The sequence below is a fragment of the Podarcis liolepis genome (genome assembly GCF_965112155.1).
Source record: "Podarcis liolepis genome assembly, chromosome: 3".
In the NCBI taxonomy this organism is placed as follows: Eukaryota; Metazoa; Chordata; class Lepidosauria; order Squamata; family Lacertidae; genus Podarcis; species Podarcis liolepis.
In genome coordinates, this window is record NC_139557.1 from 76,784,593 (window position 1) to 76,802,886 (window position 18,294).

At 41.6% G+C, this 18,294-nt stretch overlaps 1 protein-coding gene across 8 annotated transcripts in view; it reads left to right on the forward strand.

Annotated features, from left to right (window-relative positions):
* Positions 1-76: 76 nt before the first annotated feature.
* The window catches only part of DISC1 (DISC1 scaffold protein), a 151,418-nt gene continuing 133,200 nt past the window's right edge, over positions 77-18,294 (forward strand). The window contains exons 1-4 of one of the 8 annotated variants that reach the window (XM_083496832.1): positions 77-588; positions 1,359-1,500; positions 3,056-3,159; positions 16,360-17,396. In XM_083496832.1, the coding sequence (XP_083352958.1) occupies positions 3,093-3,159; positions 16,360-17,396 (1,104 nt within the window). In that variant the 5' untranslated portion in view covers positions 77-588; positions 1,359-1,500; positions 3,056-3,092. Of the gene's footprint in view, positions 589-613; positions 1,008-1,358; positions 1,501-3,055; positions 3,160-13,298; positions 13,348-16,359; positions 17,397-18,294 lie in introns of those variants that run through there. The other 7 variants (XM_083496826.1, XM_083496827.1, XM_083496828.1 and 4 more) reach the window with 7 other exon arrangements.

Below are 18,294 nucleotides of genomic sequence, written 5' to 3' on the forward strand. Positions count from 1 at the left end.
ATGTACACCCAGGTTTTCTTTCCTTTAAATTTTTGGGGGCCTCCAAGAGAGTGGGGCCCTAAGCTACAGCTTGTTTAGCGTATATACGTAAATCCGGCACTGGCTGAGGCATGCAAAGGGAAACAGAGCGAGATTTCGACCATTAGGGCTTCTGTGCTTTTGACAGCTGCGCGAGGCAGAGGCTCAACAGGTGAAGCCGCCTCTAGCAAAACGACGCAGGGCAGAGGAAAAGCTTCCCTTGCCGTCCTGTGTTGGATAAAAGGCACACAAAAGCCCGGGAAGAAGAAGAGCGGGGGTCCGAGCATGGCGGAGCCGAGAAGTCCCGGGAGCGCTGGCGACCCAGCTAGCTCCTTCTCCCCCACCCGGCCGGAGCGGGCCAGGGGGCGGCCTCAGTCAGCGCTTGGCTCCCGCCTGCTCCAGCGGATGCGAGTCGCCGCCGCCGCCGCCGAAGGGGCGGGGAAGGGGCTGCGGCCGAGGCGGCCCACGAACGGCAGCCTCGGAGGAGGAGGATGTGGAGCGGCAGCGGCGGCGGCGGCCCCTCAGGAGACCTAAGGCGCCGGACCCCTGAGAGCTCGGAGCCGAAGGCCGGTGAGGATTGGGCGCTTCTCGGGCTGAGGGGCGGCGGGGACGCCGGAGTTCCTCCTCGCCTCAGCTCCACGCACGGCGGCGGGCGCGGGAAGAAAAGAAGCGGGATTCTTCTTCTCAGGCGCAGCTGCTTCTCTAATGGGGGAGAGCGGGAAAGCGCCGCCTCTTCCCCCTCACCCCCCTGGAGCCTTGGGAGCGGCAGGCGGCGGGAAGCAAGGGGGAAGGCTTTGCTCCCTCGGGAGAAGTTTCAGTGCTGCTTTCCCCTCCCTGTCTCCGCTGCCCCTAGAGGCGTCACTCGGGCAGCCCGGCAGCAGCAGGCGAGGAAGAAGACTGAAGGGGGCTGCCGGTCCGTGTCCTTCCTCGCCAGGGCTCCTGGGCCTCCAACAGTCGCCGCCTCGGTTAGAGAGGCAGAAGTTGGGAAGGTCCCTCACTTGTTGACTTCCAACGGTTAAAGGCATAGGAGCCCTGCAGAGAAAAATGGGGCGGGGGGGGGGGAGGATCCGACGAAGGGAAGTTATTGTAAAAAACAAACACGAAGGTAAAAGTTATTGTACTGCACCCTATACCGGGGCTAGGGGCCCTGGGCTATCCAGGCCTCTTGGACTACAGCCCCCATCAGCCCCAGCCAGCAAGGCCAGTGGTCAGGGAAGGTGGGAGTCTAGCAACATCTGGAGGCCACAGTTCCCCCTTCTCTGCCATATATTGTGACAGGACGTGTTATTATGATTTGTGCTCTTCTTCTTTTGCAAAGTTTCTTTTATTTCATTTTACAGCGTGTATAAAGCAGAAGTACTAACAGCAACAAGATGGAAAACAAAACTATAAAACAGGCACCTAGAATGAGTCCAGTTGTTGCACATGGGTTAAAACAACAAAAGTCTGAGTAAAGACTGTTGTTGTTTCCAGAATATCAAGGTGACCTGTATTTGTCAATTTAACATGATTTGTTTATCTTGCTTAACTTTAAATAGGACCACTCAGGAGTTTCCAAGGAATGCATTAAAATTATTCGTAGAAGTCCCAAGTTAAAAACGAGGTCATTATAAGCAAAAGTTACAGATGAAAACGCATATTGACAAAGTTTTTATAAAGTTTTTGTGCAGGCATCATAAAGTGTATAGATAGGGCATTCTGCCTAATGTCAGCTAGTAGGAAGTTCCAGAATGCAGGAGTTGGCAGTCTAAAATATCAATCCCTTACAAGTGTGGAATTTTGTGGCACTTGTAAAAGTACCAGTTCAATATTTATTCATTAATTGTGGAATGATTACAGTCCTGGTTATTTAGGGTTGTTTATATATATTTTATATTATATATATATGTTTATATATATATCTATATCTTTTTATCTGTTGCTGTTTCTATGGCATTTTTTGTTACTACCAAAAATGGTAGCAATCAGCTGAAAGTCTAAATTTTGAAGACATTCTTCTAACTTGCCCTTATTGGACCTGTTGCCACATAAGGAATTTACAGGTCATAATGCTGGAATTTGCTCTTTTAGTTATTGTAACAAATAATCATCTCGATAAGCCTTTATGAAGCAAGTGCAGCCAACTCTCAGAAGACTGAAGAAGCTAGATTGGTGGGCAAGATTTATCTGTCTGCTTTGATAACTGTATCTTGCAACTTCCCCAATCCCATCTCCAACCAAGAAAACAAACTAACAAAAAATAGATAAAGATTTGTTTATTTAATGGCCCACACTTGCTCCCAAAGGTGCCCAGAGCAGTAAACACTTGTGATTTAAAAATAATTAAAGATAAAAATATATATTTAAAAACAAAAAACAGTTAAACACAATAAAACATGTAAAACAATTTTAAAAACTGATATAGCGAAAACATGTGCCTGGACAGACATGAAACAGAACACTTTTTAGCAGGTGTGTAAGAGAGTATAGTGATGGCACCTGCTTAATGTCAACAGGCATGGAGTTCCAAAGCACAAGTGTTGCAACATAAATTGTACTGATGCAAGTTGTTAAATTTCTTCTTTTGACAATCAAGAGGGGTGCTGTTCCTCAGAGTACTAAAAACACAGTATGTAGAAAAGCATCTTGTAACTACTGTCTGTTCCACTTTGTAAATCCAACTTCAGCTTTGCAAGGGCTGAGAGTTACAGAGGTGGAGTAGCTTGGGGGGGGGGAGCGGGAGGAGGAAACAGTTAAACATTTCTCTCCAAAGCCACTTCACTGATCTTCAAATACAAAAAAAAGTGGGAGATCTGGGTCATGGATTGTCTGTCCCTGAGGATCAAACTAAATTAATTAAGGTGGCAAACCAAGCGTGGCCAACCATGATCCAATCTACAATATATATATATTTTGGGGGCGGGGGGTTAAAAGGAATCATGAGACTGATTTAGATTGGGGCTGCAGTTCTGGGGAAAGGATATTTAACCCCTCACCCCCTGCACTAGTTTCCCAATCTCAGTTGCATCCCTCTGAAGCATCCCTCTTTGCACTGCAGAAGAAAATGTGCACATACTGCTCAGACACTCTTTGGGATGAAGAGTGTGGCATCATTTGCAGCCTGCAATTGTGGAATCATTGTGCCTCATCATTGTGGTTCAGGTGAGCAGGTTTGTAAGCCTTTGCCATATGACTTGGGGTTCGAATTCTTGCTGTGTCCTCCAAAGTGTAGCTCTGGAACAGAGTGGGGGGCAAATAAATACCCACAAGAATTGACACACTATTATTGTTTTGTTTGACTCTACTTTTAGCTGGAAAGATATCTGACTTAGAACCTTCAAATTGCACAATACTAGTATGCATAGGTGCCCACTCCTTGGGGCCCTGGGAGTGCAAGCACCCACGAAAATCCCTGTGAAGGGGTTGGGCACCCACAAATTTCAGAACCAGGGCCATGTATGCTGCATGGCACCCACAGCCCCCGGGCACCCACAGTCGCGGGATCAAGTTGGCACTCCTGTTAGTATGAATAGTGCTTTGGAAAGTTTAGAAGAGAAATTTTGTGGAAGTGATCTTCCCAGATATCTTAGAGGCCTACTCAGCTGTCCCTATCATATTTCTTGTGAGATCACTAAGCAAGGCAGAACAGCTTATGCTTGCATTTTTCATGTAGCTAGCTCTGACTCTTGATTAAAATCTAGATTGTTAGCTCACTGTATATCCTCTTGTGTCAGACTGGAAGAGGTCAGTACATTCAGATAATATGCATATCAACCAAGAAATAATATACTTTCCACCAAATTCAATGATATTTTTCTGAAAACGATTTCTGGCATATGCAGTGATTTCCAGACTCCTGTGGCAATTTAAAGATATAACAAATTTATTACAGCATAGGCTTTTGGAGACTGATACGTTCTGGTGTTCCTGCTCCTTAAATGCTTCTGTTGTTTCTCTGAATTACAAGTTGCCCATTTTTTATAGTTGTAATACCTAGTGGACTTTTCTGAAGTTTCGTATATGTCCTTTTCACACGATAATTCGTACCTTTGTATGTTAATCCATAGATTGCTAATTGCATGGAAATGTCACTGCATGCGTTTTCTCACACATAAAAGTTGTACAATCATTTATGTATTGAAATAGTTGCAAAGTATTTTCTCAAAAGGGATGCGGGCAGCGCTGTGGGTTAAACCACAGAGCCTAGGACTTGCCAATCAGAAGGTCGGCGGTTCGAATCCCTGCGATGGGGTGAGCTCCCGTTGCTCGGTCCCTGCTCCTGCCAACCTAGCAGTTCGAAAGCACGTCAAAGTGCAAGTAGATAAATAGGTACCACTCCAGCGGGAAGGTAAACAGCGTTTCTGTGCGCTGCTCTGGTTCGCCAGAAGCGTCTTTGTTGTGCTGGCCACATGACAGCTGTACGCTGGCTCCCTCGGCCAATAATGTGAGATGAGCGCCGCAACCCCAGAGTCGGTCACGACTGGATCTAATGTTCAGGGGGGTCCCTTTACCTTTACTTATTTTCTCAAACAAGACAAGGGCTGCTCTCCAGCACAGAGTGAAGGATGTTTAAGTGCATTGAAACTAGCCAGCCTTTTTTTGTGTGGTCATATAGTACATTGATACTCCAATGCCCACACTAAAATAATTTCCTTTCTATTTGTTCTCTTCTCAAACTTCTTCACATTAATTAGAGAAATGCATTTTATTTCCTCTTCTGTTTTTTTGCTGGTGGATTATGTGATACTTAGACCACTTACATTTTCTATGTAAAGAGTGCCTTTAAAAATACAACCCTCTTCCACAATCATAGAATCATAGAATTGGAAGGTACCCCAAGGGTCATCTAGTCCAGTCCCCTGCAAAGCAGAAAACTAAAGAATCCCTGGCAGATGGCCATTCAACCTCTGTTTAAGAAATCCCAAGCAAAGGAGAGTCTACTACCTTCCAAGGTAGTCCTTTCCCCTGTTGAACAGCTTTTGCAGCAGCAGCAGCAGCAGCAGCAGCAGCAACAGCAGCAGCAACAACAACAACAACAACAACAACAACAACAACAACAACAACAGCAACAGCAACAGCAACAGCAACAGCAACAGCAACAGCAACAGCAACAGCAACAGCAACAGCAACAGCAACAGCAACAGCAACAACAACAACAACAACAACAACAACAACAACAACAACAGGGGCTGCCCTTCTTCCTCCTCGGGGAAAAGCCCCCAAGAGCCGCACACATGCTCCGTGCGCTCTTTAAAGGGAGTGCGGCTCTTGAGGGATCCTTCCTCCCACTGCCCGGGACAGGCTGAGTGCGGCTATCCCATAAGCCAGGACAGCAAGAGGGATCGCTGTGCAGTGATCCCTCTTGCTGTTCTGGCTTCTGGAATTCAGAATATTTTTTTTCTTGTTTTCCTCCTCCAAAAACTAGGTGCGTCTTATGGTCTGGTGTGTCTTATAGAGCGAAAAATGTGGTAGCAATAATGGATATTTCTTGGGAATTATTTAGAAATCTGTTCAAATGGTTTGAAAACCTTTTTACCGCATCAATTGCTTATCACATTCACATTAAAGAGGGTCCTCCATTAATCCCACCCTAGCACATTTAGCCTGATGGCTGATGATGTGGACATTCTACTATGTGAACAAAATATTCAATAACTTGCATAGAATACTGTACACATTGCTGTGTATTTCAAACTGCATGTGCATATAACAACCTGCACTTTCCCTTTATTTCTTGTTGCACTGTATGAGGTAACTAGTTTATCTGAAGAAATTCACCATCTGTTTTAATCCTACAGAGGGCATTCTAACCTTACAATTATTCTGAGTGGATATGTGTCTGGATCATATTTTCTGTTTTAAATATCTTGCATATTTATTTGGATTTTGAGTGTAGAAGGGAAACGTGATCACATGTTATACCTATTATGGAAAAACATAATGAATTTTTTAAAAAGTAAATAGTAAAATAAAAACAGTGCAAATATTCATGAAGACTTTGATGCAGTGCAGTCGCAGCAAATCTTTACTCATATCTTCTCAAAACATCAAGAAACTGTAGGAGCTTTTACACATCTTCCTGTTTGTTTTTGTGTAGTCATGTGAACCGTCTTTGCCAAGAGAAGAATTCTTTAAATAGTTAAGTCTTTGGAACCCGTTTTAAAGCCTCCTTTGGGTGTTCCCTTTTCAGTTTTAGTCATAGTCCCCCAGAGAGTCAAAAGGCTTTCAGTTCCAATATAATGCCTACACTGTTTCACTGGATTTTTTTTAAAAAAGATCTCTATCAATAGACTTCTTTGTCTCTTCAGCTGAAGAAGCCCAGGAAGTCCTTAAGTCGGACAGATACTTTATTAAGTAGCCATCACCCGATCAGATGTCTGATTCAGTAAATGGCATTATGCTTTTTTTTTTTGGACACTTCCATAGCCAAATATTGCCTGGCTGAAGAATTTTATTTATATGAGCGATTAACAGTCTTATCCTCTGCATGCTTACTTAGAAGTAAGTCCAACTGAATTCAGTGGGAGCTTAGTTTTAAATAAATGCAGATACAATTTTATCCTGAATAAATACTTACTAACAAAGAAAAAGAAATTGCCAGTGTGTGTTTACCAAACAGAAGGAAAATCCCCGAAACTTATATGGCCAGATGTTGAGTGCACTTTGCGGATCAAGTGAAATTTGAGTAGTTTTAATATATGGGGACAACTTTTGTAAACTTCAGTATGTTTATAAATTTGCAGCCCAATCCAAGGCATAAGTATGCTCTATTGGGCTTGATGGGGCTAAGTGGGATTTTAGGACTGTAGTCTCAGTGTGTAAAGTGGTTCCAAGGGAAGATTAATAACATTGAGTTGTAGGTATCCAAGTTGAACATCTTTGCTTTTGTCATAGCTTATCCAGCCAAATTCTATTAGCTTTGTCAGCTTGTTGCTGTATTTGGCTCATGCCCTCCACTGCTTTTGCAAATTTGGAGAAACCTGCCTCTGTTTTGATGACACTGCATGCAGCAATACTTCTGCTTCCCTTTTTCGTGCATGATACAGATGTAAACAAGTAACTTACATGGAATGGAAACAAAAGTGTTGGGTTTGTTGTTCTTGAGGCTCATTGATTCCTTTTGCTCTTTAATGATTCTTAAAGTTCCATACTCTTGTATAGGGATTTAATTTTTTTTACTGGTAAGTTGTTATTTCGGTGTCAAGCTGGAAAAATGTGGGCTGGATGAGGTTGTTGTTAGGAGGCTTTATAGCTGGTTGGCTGGCTGAACCCAAAGAGTTCAAACACTAATGGTTCCTCAGCATCCTGGAAAAAAGTGTCAAGTAGGGTGCCATGAGGTTCTGTCCTGGGCCTGTTGTTGTTCAACATCTTTATAAATGTCTTAGAAGAAGGAGTAGAGGGGATGCTAATCAAATTTGCAGATGATGTCAAACTGGAAGGGGCAGCTAATGCTGCAGAAGACAGAATCTGGATTCAATATAATAATAATAATAATAATAATAATAATAATAATAATTTTTATTTGTATCCTGTCTTCCCTGCCTGTGACCTTAATGGATTGAAGAACTGGACCCAAACTAACAAAAACAATTTTAATAGGGACAAATGTAAGCTGCTCAATTTATGGAGCCATCACCCTTTTTTTGTTTAAGAAATTAAAGGCAGCTGGATGGTGGAGAACCTTGAATAATTTTGAAGGCAATGATGAAATGGTTGTACAAGATCTGGGAGCAGACAGGAAAACAGTGCAGGGATTTATAAAGGGACTTTGCATAGTCAGAGTGACAGTAGAGGCAAATAATTTTGGCAGCAGGGTGGTAGATAGAGGTGATAGGGCAGTGGAAGGCTAGACAGAAGATTGCAGCAGTCAAGGTGAAAGATGACTAGGGTGTGCAACAGTATTTTTGCTGAGAGGACAGAGAAAGGGTTACAATATTTGTAATGTTAAAGAACATACCATCACAATTGGACATCTACAGCTGAGATGTCAGAGATGGAGCAGTTCTTGGTTGTGGGAGCCATGAAGTCATGGCAAAGGCTTGTAGCGCCACCTGGTGCCTCGCTGACCTCGCTGACCTGCATGTCCGTGCCTTGCAGTGTATTAAGTGCATAACCTTATATGGAGTTATGTTCCCCCTCTGGGCAGTAATTACCTTATATGGTGATGGGTGGGTAAAAGCCATGACCGAATGAGGTAACGTGAGACATTGGCAAACGGCCATGCGACAGGGGAGAACAAAGGAGAATAAAATTGGAGGAGAGTGGTCGAAGGAGCTGCTCATACCTTCCTGAAAATATTGCTGGCTCTCTGTGTCCTTTTTCAAATGCTATACAGTGCCATTTTTGACGGCTGGCTTCCGTCACTTGATGAAGTGAAGATCAAGAGAATATTATCATGCTCTAGTTCTGTGAGTCCAAGGGGATTTTTAGGGTTGTACTTCCTCAAAAAGCTGGCAACCATGGTGCATGATTAGCTGCTTTTGAAGCTCCCCTTGAGTTCAGAAGAGGTTTTTTGTGTTTCTGTTTGTTCAAATGGAAATATCTAAAATTCCACTGGGATACCAGAAGCCTCTCTCACAAGCCCAAACTCTCTAGCAGGGTGCTCAGAGCACTGATAGTAACTAGAAAGAACAATGTTTTTCAGTGACTTGGAAAGTGAATGTCCATGTTGTTTGGTTGACAGGGTCAATTCATTTTTTGCACAATAATAAATAAGATAATGACCTACTGTGTCATATTAATAATGCTTGATCTGAAAGGTCAAGCAATTTTCCATTTGGTTAATTCATTTACATGGGGAAAAACACAAGCATTAACTCAGGGTCATACAGACAGTTTCGAGAGAAGTGTGTTTACTCTGTATTTAAATTCATGTTAAATTTTAAACCAGGTTACTTTTCAAGAGGTGTATGAATGTAGCTGAAACAGAAGAATAAAAATGATCTGATTAAAAAAACATTTTGGTTTGAAAGGCTCTTGAGCAAGGGGCCTTCTGGTGGGCCCTTCCAAAGTCTAGCAGAGAACAGATAGGGATGGGCAGAAGGGATGGGTGGTGGCATTGAAAGCAGCACAGCTGCCTCAGTACTTTCTCAGCCCAGCCCCTGATGGCACCACCTGAGAAAAGTGTCTCACCCCTCATGGGTTGTTTTTTAAAAAAATATTTTTTATTAAAGATTTCTTGGTTTACAAAAGTATGTGCAATGTCTCTTTTTTCAAGTTACATTTTCTACAGATCAGTTTCATTTGTTGAGACATTAGTGCGGGCATAGGCAAACTCGGCCCTCCAGGTGTTTTGGGACTACAATTCCCACCATCCCTGACCACTGGTCCTGTTAGCTAGGGATGATGGGAGTTGTAGTCCCAAAACATCTGGAGGGCTGAGTTTGCCTATGCCTGCATTAGTGTTACATTAGGAAGAAAAGGGGGAAAGAGGTGGAGGGGGCCATGGTGAGTGGGGGTGGAGTTGGGTGGTGATGTTTCTATTTTACTTAATGTATTTTTGGGGTTTGTGTCAGCGTCACTTGTGCGGGTTCTGTTCACTATTCGCTTGTGTTTCTTTGGTGGTGAGAGAGGTTGGGGTTGGCCTAGGGTGTGGTTGTTTGTTTGTGATTGGCTGTGGTGAAGTTTGTTTTCATATGTAAGTGGGGTGGGTGGAGCCTCACCCCTCCCATATAGGATTTCAGCCTTAGGAATAGATTGGCTGTTAATATTTCATTGATTTTTCTCGTTATTTATTTTGTGAATTTATATTCTGTCCTTCAGTATAAATTAATATTAGAATACTGGCTTTCAATAATATCCAGCAGAAAAATAGAACTTTTAAAATTTGCTACATAACATATTGAAAGGTGATGTTATCAAGTTCTTACAATTTCTAAAAGATTACTCATTCCAGATTTGAGAATGTGTTCAAAATAATTTAATGTATTTTAAAAAAACTGTATCTGGGTGTTTTAGGATTAGTTTTCCATCAACTTTACGCTTGTCTCTGTCTTTAACCTGAAATCAATTTCCCTAACCAGCTCTCACAAGTAGTTAACAATGGAATAATTCCATTTTAAATATGCTTAAGATGGGTATGTATGTTTTGAGCTTTGGTGGGAAGGGAATAGTGAGAGAATAAACCCCTGTAATATCTTACAGTATATTACTATTTTAGTATCATGATTGTGAGCCCAATCAGTAGGAAATTCCTTCTGTGAATTATGCCATGGGGGGGGGGGAAGCATCTTAAAGAGTAATTAGTTCACTTTAAATGGTTTTGCAAATGCACGTGCTCCTTCCTCTGCCTTCCTTCCATTCTTTAAGTATCTGGATAACATGTCCTGATTCTGCTATGTGATCTTATGTGATCCTGTGCATTACATTATATTGTAGTTTTGAATATGCATTAAATATTTTGGAACAGCCAAAGTAGTATAATTGGGATAGCTAGAGATCAGTCACAATCCAGATTTTTATTAAATTGAATGGCCAAATTTTGGACATATCTGACTTATTGACCTGAAATGGCAGCTTCAGTGTTTGTTGTCTTATTCTCATTATAGGCAATCACTACTGAGTTGCTAGGAGAAGATTGCTTTCTATTTCAGTAAACTCAATTCTCATTCCAAATGGACTGTGTGTCAGACACTTAATTTGCAATATATTCCCTTGGTGAAATTAAAAATTCAAATAGTTCAGCTGGAACACTCAAACTGTGCTTGCTTCTTAAATTGGCCTCTGTTGGCGTGTTGTTGTGCTGCCTTTTATCTGCCTGATGAGTCTTATACTGAAGCACTCACCAGGTGTTTTGACAGAAGCGAGTGGCGTTGAGGCCAAAGATTTGTCTTTCAGCCAATAGCTTGAGACATGAGTGACTTATTAAATAGTTCCTCAAAGGCGACAGTCATACAAGACATCACATTCTACCAGGTAATGCTACCCGTTAAAATATTGTTAAAACCCTATATTAAGTTTCAGCAAAAACCATTTTGTATACAAGTAGCCTAACTCCAACAAGTTTGACTTAACCTAACAGAGCTTACTTTGAAGTAAATTAGAGACCTAAATTTTCAAGCTATCCTCTGCTTAGGATTGTCAGAGAATCAGAACAAATCATTGAGTACTGGACTGGAATCTTTTTCCAGCTGTTTTTGTTGGATATACAGTACATCTGTGCAGTAAATACAGTACAAAGTGATGTAAAAAAATACACATACAGGGTTGGTCTTCTTAATGTGAGGGGCATGTGTGAAGTAGAAAACTGAACTACAGTAAATTATTTTATAAGCAGCTGTTAAGTTAGCATTGAGAGCCAGGAGTCACTGCAGGGGTCTGAGTGAGGAGCAAAGCCATAAGTCAGGTGTTTCCAGTCCTTGACCTGCTTGCTCCTTGCAGTATAAAAGCTAAAATTTTTTTACTACATATTTTAATGATTAATAGTAAGGTTCAAATTACTGATGTGGACATCCAGAACCTTAATTAAAACTATCATTAGGCAGCTTGTTTCTCTTGGATTCAGGAATGGCTGATGTTGAATAAATACCGACTTGCTGGATCTAGAAGGATTCGATAATAGATATGGTTGGCATGCCTATTTGGAATACTAGAAGGTTAAAGTCCACAAAGATTTTCTGAACCATGTGATTAGGAAACTGTTATACAGTGGTGCCCCGCAAGACGAAAGCCTCGCAAGATGGAAAACCTGCTAGACGAAAGGGTTTTCAGTTTTGGAGGTGCTTCGCAAAACGAATTTCCTATGGGCTTGCTTCGCAAGACGACAATGCCTTGCGAGTTCCTGCGGGTTTTTCCCCCTCCCCCCTTTTTCTAAGCCGCTAAGCCACTTATCAGCTGATCCGATCAGCGGATAAGCCGCTAAAAGCCGCTAAAAGCGCTAATCCGCTAATCTGTCAATGGGCTTGCTTCGCAAGACGAAAAAACCGCTAGACGAAGAGAATCACAGAACGGATTCTTTTCGTCTTGCGAGGCACCACTGTATATGGTGTGGGCTAAATATAAGGACTTACTAGAACCAAAAATGCCATGGTGGATTTCACCGACAGAAGCATTCTCAGTTAAAAAAAAAAAATCACGAGAAGAAATTGGGCAACTTATCAAGATCTATTGGAGCAGGAAAATAAGGTTAATTTTTTTTAAAAAATGAAGAAATTCAGACCCATTTGACTGATTGCAATATTTCCAGCTAAATGAAACATTCCAAAAGGACAAACAGAAAGGCTTATCCACAGAAATTTCAAGACTTGAGAAAGACCTAATACAAACACCAAAAAGCCACTCTCTAAAATGTACAGACTTCTCCTTGACTGGGAGGTCAAGGAGGAAGAAGTAAAATCTGTTATGGTACAATGGGCTGGAGATTTTGGTTACAACATCCAAATGGAATCATGGGAAAGGTTGTGGAGGGAGGACCTGAAATTTACTGAGTGCTGCGCTTTGAAAGAGAATTTCATGAAAATGTTCTACAGATGGTACTTAATACCTGTAGAACTGTCCAAAATGTATAAATCTAGGTTAAACAACTGCTGGAGATGCAGGGAGGCAGAAGGCACTATGCTCCACATGTAGTGGAACTGCAAAAAAACCAGGGAATTTTGGGAAACAATATATAAAAAGATGTTTAAATGTTCCTTCCCTAAGAAGCCTGAAGCCTTCCTATTGGGTATAATGAGCAATGAAATTCCAAAAAGGGTAAGGAAACTTTTTATGTATGCAGTAGCAGCAACAAGAATTCTGATTGCTAAGGTATGGAAAGGAGATTCTACTCCCTCAAAATTAGGCTGGCAGAATAAAATATTAGAATATGCAGAGCTAGCAAGATTAACAACAAGATTCCAAGACCATACAGATCAATTTTTTAATAAAGAGTGGAATATTTACAGAGAATATCTAAAAGAACATTGTAATAATCTAAATTCTTTGGCAGGCCTGGATTGACTTCTGCATAAAATAAGAGACTTTTACAAAATTAACACAACTGAACATCCTATGAGAGAGAACGGTAAGTGCACAGTTGTAATGTAATTTAGGAACCACAATGTGGGGATTGGAAGTTGTTAAGTTGTGGGTGAACATATCAGACAACACAGCGATTCTTCAAACAGCTCTTGTTTATTCACAGGGCAGAACAGAACTGAACTGCTTATATAGAGCTCCAGTACAACGTAACTGTAGCAACTTTGTAAAACTATCCAATCACTGAACGTCACTTTCAATCCCTTATTTGCATAACTATCTACAGTATCCCCCTGCTGGCCCAGGGTGAGAACTTCAGTACATAACAGAAGTCATGTATGAAATTATGCAAGCCTACTCCTAGTGTTGTTTCCTACTAGAACTCTGATCAGCAAGGTAAAATGTTGTTCTTTAACCCAAACAGTTTAAGTGGCTTGCTTAAAGTTAAACCATGACTACTTGCAGCAGACGGTATCTTCTGGGAATAGGAAATTTACAAGAAGGATCTTTCCTCTAGTTAAGAGTAATGTGAATAACAGGAAGCCACTTGCCAGCTGGTGTTCCTCCTGTTTCCAAAAGTGTGCAGTGTCGCTGCTTTCTGAATATGCACTTCTCTACTGTAGTGTGCCATTTAAAGACATGTTCAACGGGACTGAAAGCAGCAAAGGATTTTTCAGTCTTATAAGAAGCTATCGTTTAATGATATATTACAGCAATGGTATATATTGCTCTTAAATTTTGCACTCTGTGTATGTGGGTGTGTTTAAATAAACAGGTGGTATTTCAGCTTTTGTAACCTTTGTGCAGCAAGGTGATGCAGATTTGAAAAACAAACAAACAAATATTAATCAGTTCATTTTATGACTTGACTTGGTGTAGTTCAGTGCCTCCTTGCTTCACAGGGTAGTGCCATCCTTGAAGGCTTATGAAGGTATATTTGAAGGCTTTGCAAAACTGCGAAATTGATAGGTGCATTCTCTTTAAAAGCAACAAACACATATTCAAATGGGCTGTCCTTTCCTGCCATAGTTCTGCTATGAGGGAGGAGAAAGATGGGAGAAAGCATGTATTTTCTTTTGTATTCTCTCACTCGCTGTTTCTTATACCCTCCAACACTTCTCTGATGGAAATAGGGGCATCCTAGTTGTTGGGTCCAGACTGGCAAGGTAAACATAAGGCTGGGTTCTGTGGTGGTAATTGCATCAGTTAAAGGGAGGAGTTACGGAGGGACTCAGATTTTGTTGGAATGGGGGCTTCAGGGAGAAGAGGAGTGAGTTGGTGTGACAGTAGATCTGGAATTAGGGAGCATTAGGGCTGGTTGGGCATGTGTGTGCCAGCTTGGAGCTATTTGAGTGTAGGGGTGCCAACTTGAATAAAATATTGGGGGAGCAGGTTAGCCCCACTCCACATAATTGATCCAAAGGTGTGGCGCGTGCACACACTATTTGAATGGCAATCAAATTTGGGTGGGGATTGGCCACCTCAATACTTTAATGGGTGTACAAAGAGACCTCAGCCCCTAGGAGTTGGCTCCTATGTTTGAGTGATTCTGACTGGGGTTTGAGGTATTTGGCAGTAACTTGGGGACAAAGGCGAAGTCATTGGCCAGTTGGAAAGAACTCAAAGGGGCAAAACATGTCAGAAATATCTCAGATGGAGAAAGCTTTTTGCAGAAGGCATTGATTTGGACCCTGGAGAGATACTGCTAGTTGGAATACACAACACTGGGGTAATTGAACCAGTGGTTCTCAGAACACATCAGTTTTGTTTTTCATATATTCAGAGGGTTTGGGAAAGCATTGGCCCTAAAAATGGTGGCAAGGTCTTTGATAGAAACTGGTTTATATATTCCTTATGTGTTGGAGTACGGCTATATACTTATCCGTAAAGTCATACTAGGCTCAAAATGTGTGGAAGCACTTATGTAGACCATAAAAGTTTAATGTTTGAAAATAAAAACAGGCCATGAAAACAGGTCTGAAGCTAAAGTTGAAAATTGGAATTGAATGTGAAATGCAGCTGGATTATGGCACACAGAGGATTTTCTGTGATTGTAAATGGAACAGAAGCACTCTGTGATATGGTGCCATCTATGTACATGGTGCTTTGCAAGGAACTGATATGACAGGTCCCTACCCCAAGGAGCTTACAATCGGAAATAGGCAATAGGAAAATGGTCCAGCTACTATTATTCTTCACATTAACAGCAGGCAGTCTGAATCTTATTGCTAAATTTTCAACATGAGGGACAGCACAGGTGGAGAGAAAACAACTGTCATGCAGCCTTCAAAAGGCATGAACAAAAAGGGGTGGGGGAAGAGGGTTATCCATCACAACGTCACACCAGGGCTGTGTGCCTATGCCTTTGTCAATGGAGTACAAGGAAGAGTGAAGTTAATACAGTAATGTGTGCAGGGTTAGAATAACCAGCAGGCATTGTCAGACATTCCACTTATCATGGTGGGGAGAAGGGTACTCTGCAAGATTTTATTTATATATGCATTAGTAGGCAGTTTTTGGGTCCCCAATGCAATTTGCAATACATTAAAACAATAAATATTTCAAAAATTATAAAATTTGGGGAAATTAAAACTCAATGCCCTAGTTAAATGCTGTTGAAAACCAGGGGTTCTAGGGCATGAATGGGTCAATCAGTTAGCTGTCCATGTGCCAATCACTTTGAATGGCTGACATAATGTACACTTAGACATGTGTACGCACATCTTGTCCCTGTATCTAGGGATGGAATGAAATCCAAAATCCGTGATCTCATATGCAAGGCCTGTGCCTGTCTATTCAGATACAGATCTATACACATAATGGATAATGTACATAATCCCAAGATTTATAAGCCAAATATGTCAGCCAAATGGTTACAGTGAATGATATCAGTCTCTTAAGTCTATCTTTTTATATAAAACATTTCAGATATATATTCCGCATAATAACTTTTGTTATCTCTAGATTCTAGGCTGATAGGTGTCATCTGAATAAGAGTGCTACCTAGCCAGCTTTAAACCAGTCTGGCTGGTTCTTTGCCTTCTATCTGCATTGTTCTCTCTAAAATCCAGGTTCATTGCTTAAATAGTGAGCAACTTCAAATGTGCAACTTCAAATGTGCACACATTTAAATAGATTGACAAAAGTGGTGAAATTACAAACCTGGGAAAAGCAGGAGAATGTGTTGAGAAATGTGGGCACAAACCACTTGAATGGATGGAATAATACATGGGCTATTGAAATTTGTGTTATACCAGATGCCAGCCCCTTAGTTTCTACTTCTCAGCAGCATTATGTTGCTAAAAGCTAAGCCTATGTATATATTTCAGGGAAGTAATTTTCTCCAGAAGCTGTTCCCTTACAAGGCAAAATATTGTTGTGACCCTTTTGTCATTTTCTTTATTTTAGAGGTCCAGGATGGCTCACTGCCTGCGGGCTCTTTTCACAAAAAGAGGGTGGTGAAGAGGCCAGGATACATGAGAACCGAAGTGCCGCAGCAGATAGGATTTCAGCCTCTTTCTGACTGTGAACCCTTCGGCCCCAAAGGGCTTGAGCATAATGGCAGAAAACACTACAGAGAATTTAAAAATTGCTTTCTGAAGAGGCGATGCAAAAATGATACATTACATTGTAATGCTTGTGTAAACAGTCCCTCGGTTTCCCCAGATGTGGTAACTGGATCGCTTACTGCTGGAAATAAAGCAGTCAGTCTCAGACCCCTGGCTGATTTCAGAGTGCAGCAATCAGAAGATCTAATTCAACCAGTTTGTCCTGTGGTTGCCATCTATAAAAGAGATCTGTTGCCTGCATCCAGCTCATCCTCACTGCAGACAGATTTGCTTGACTCTGTGAAGGAGACTGCTTTTGCTGGTGGAACACAGGAGAAGGAAAGAATGCATGCTTTGGATCAGAAGGAAGAGAACAACAACCAGGAATCTGAAAGCAAGGACATGCCTTGTAGCTCTTTCAGTCCTCAGGATCACTTTAATTCAAGTTTTAGCTTCATACAGCTCTCGCTAAATTCAGCTTGTGAAACAAATGGCATTGGAGGCCCAGTAGATTGTAGAGAGCCTAAAGAAGCTTGGCAAACATGCAAAACAGGAAGAGCAGAAAACGTTACTTTGCATGTACCTTGGGAGGGACAAAGAACTCCAGGAAAAGAACTGTGGGCTTCATCCATCTCTCTGTGTAGCAAAGATCACAAGTGCCCAAGGGAGACTGCAGAAGATGATAAAGTGCAGGATTGTGAATCACACTCACTTTCACATTCGAATGCTGCATTTTCCTGTTCAACTGAGTCTTTGGAAGCAGCATCTGCTGGTTCTTCTGTGACCTCAGGCTATGAAAGTAGTAACACTGTTAGCGATCACAGCTGGGATTCCCTGATGAAGAAATATGAGCCAGTGCTACAGGACTGCTTGCTGGGCAACCAGAGTATAGTAAAGGTTAGCGTTTTCCTCATTCCTGTTTTGTGTTATAGGAATTTGAAATCAAATCCACAGCTTGTTGTGCAAGACAGGAAGCAGTTGTTGCACTTATTGGTGGCATTTGTAGTGTGGATTGGAAAATATGGTTATGGAACTGTTGTTGGCTAGTTTTAATCAACATGCAAAATTCAGCCCCATCATGCCCTCCATCATATTGGTTCTTTAGTTCCTTAGTGCGCATTCTCCTCTCTTCCAAAAATTCCTACCTTACCTACTCCCTTTCTGTCAACTCCAGTCCCTTTCTGCCCAACTCTATTTTAAAAGGGGCCTTGAAGTTGCCACCAGCAGGTAGCAGCTGGAAAACCAGACTGGGCAGACACACAGATCACCAGGCCACAGTCTTTCCTGCTGTGGTGAGATGTATTTCCACTTCTATCATATTATTTGCCACTATACATATAAATATTATTCAATGTGATTGTCCTCCCTTTTGGTAGTGCATTTCCTCCCCGCTCCCTTTTTTGGCAATACATAAACAGCCAACCAACACAGTGTCATTTGCTATTAGGTTTTTCCTGGTTATGCTCCCCATAGCTCCCTCCATGCCACTTCCATCCTCTTTCAAAGAGGTCTTTCCCCTTGGGTTATTGGCTCTTAGCTCACTGCTTAGTCTTAATGGCTTCAGGCTTATTTTAAAATTAGATAGAATTATTACTATTTGACGTCATATTTCTTGGCTGAAGCATGAAAGGCAGGAGACGGAATTCAGAGTTTGTTCTGTAGTTGTGCTTTCAGATTTGCATGTGAATGGATATTATCAAACATGAAACCTGTCTCATTTGACAGCTTGTGAAATGCTCTTCTAATATCTTGATGCCTGCTCTGTCCTGCTTTTGAAATCTATAAGACATAAGTA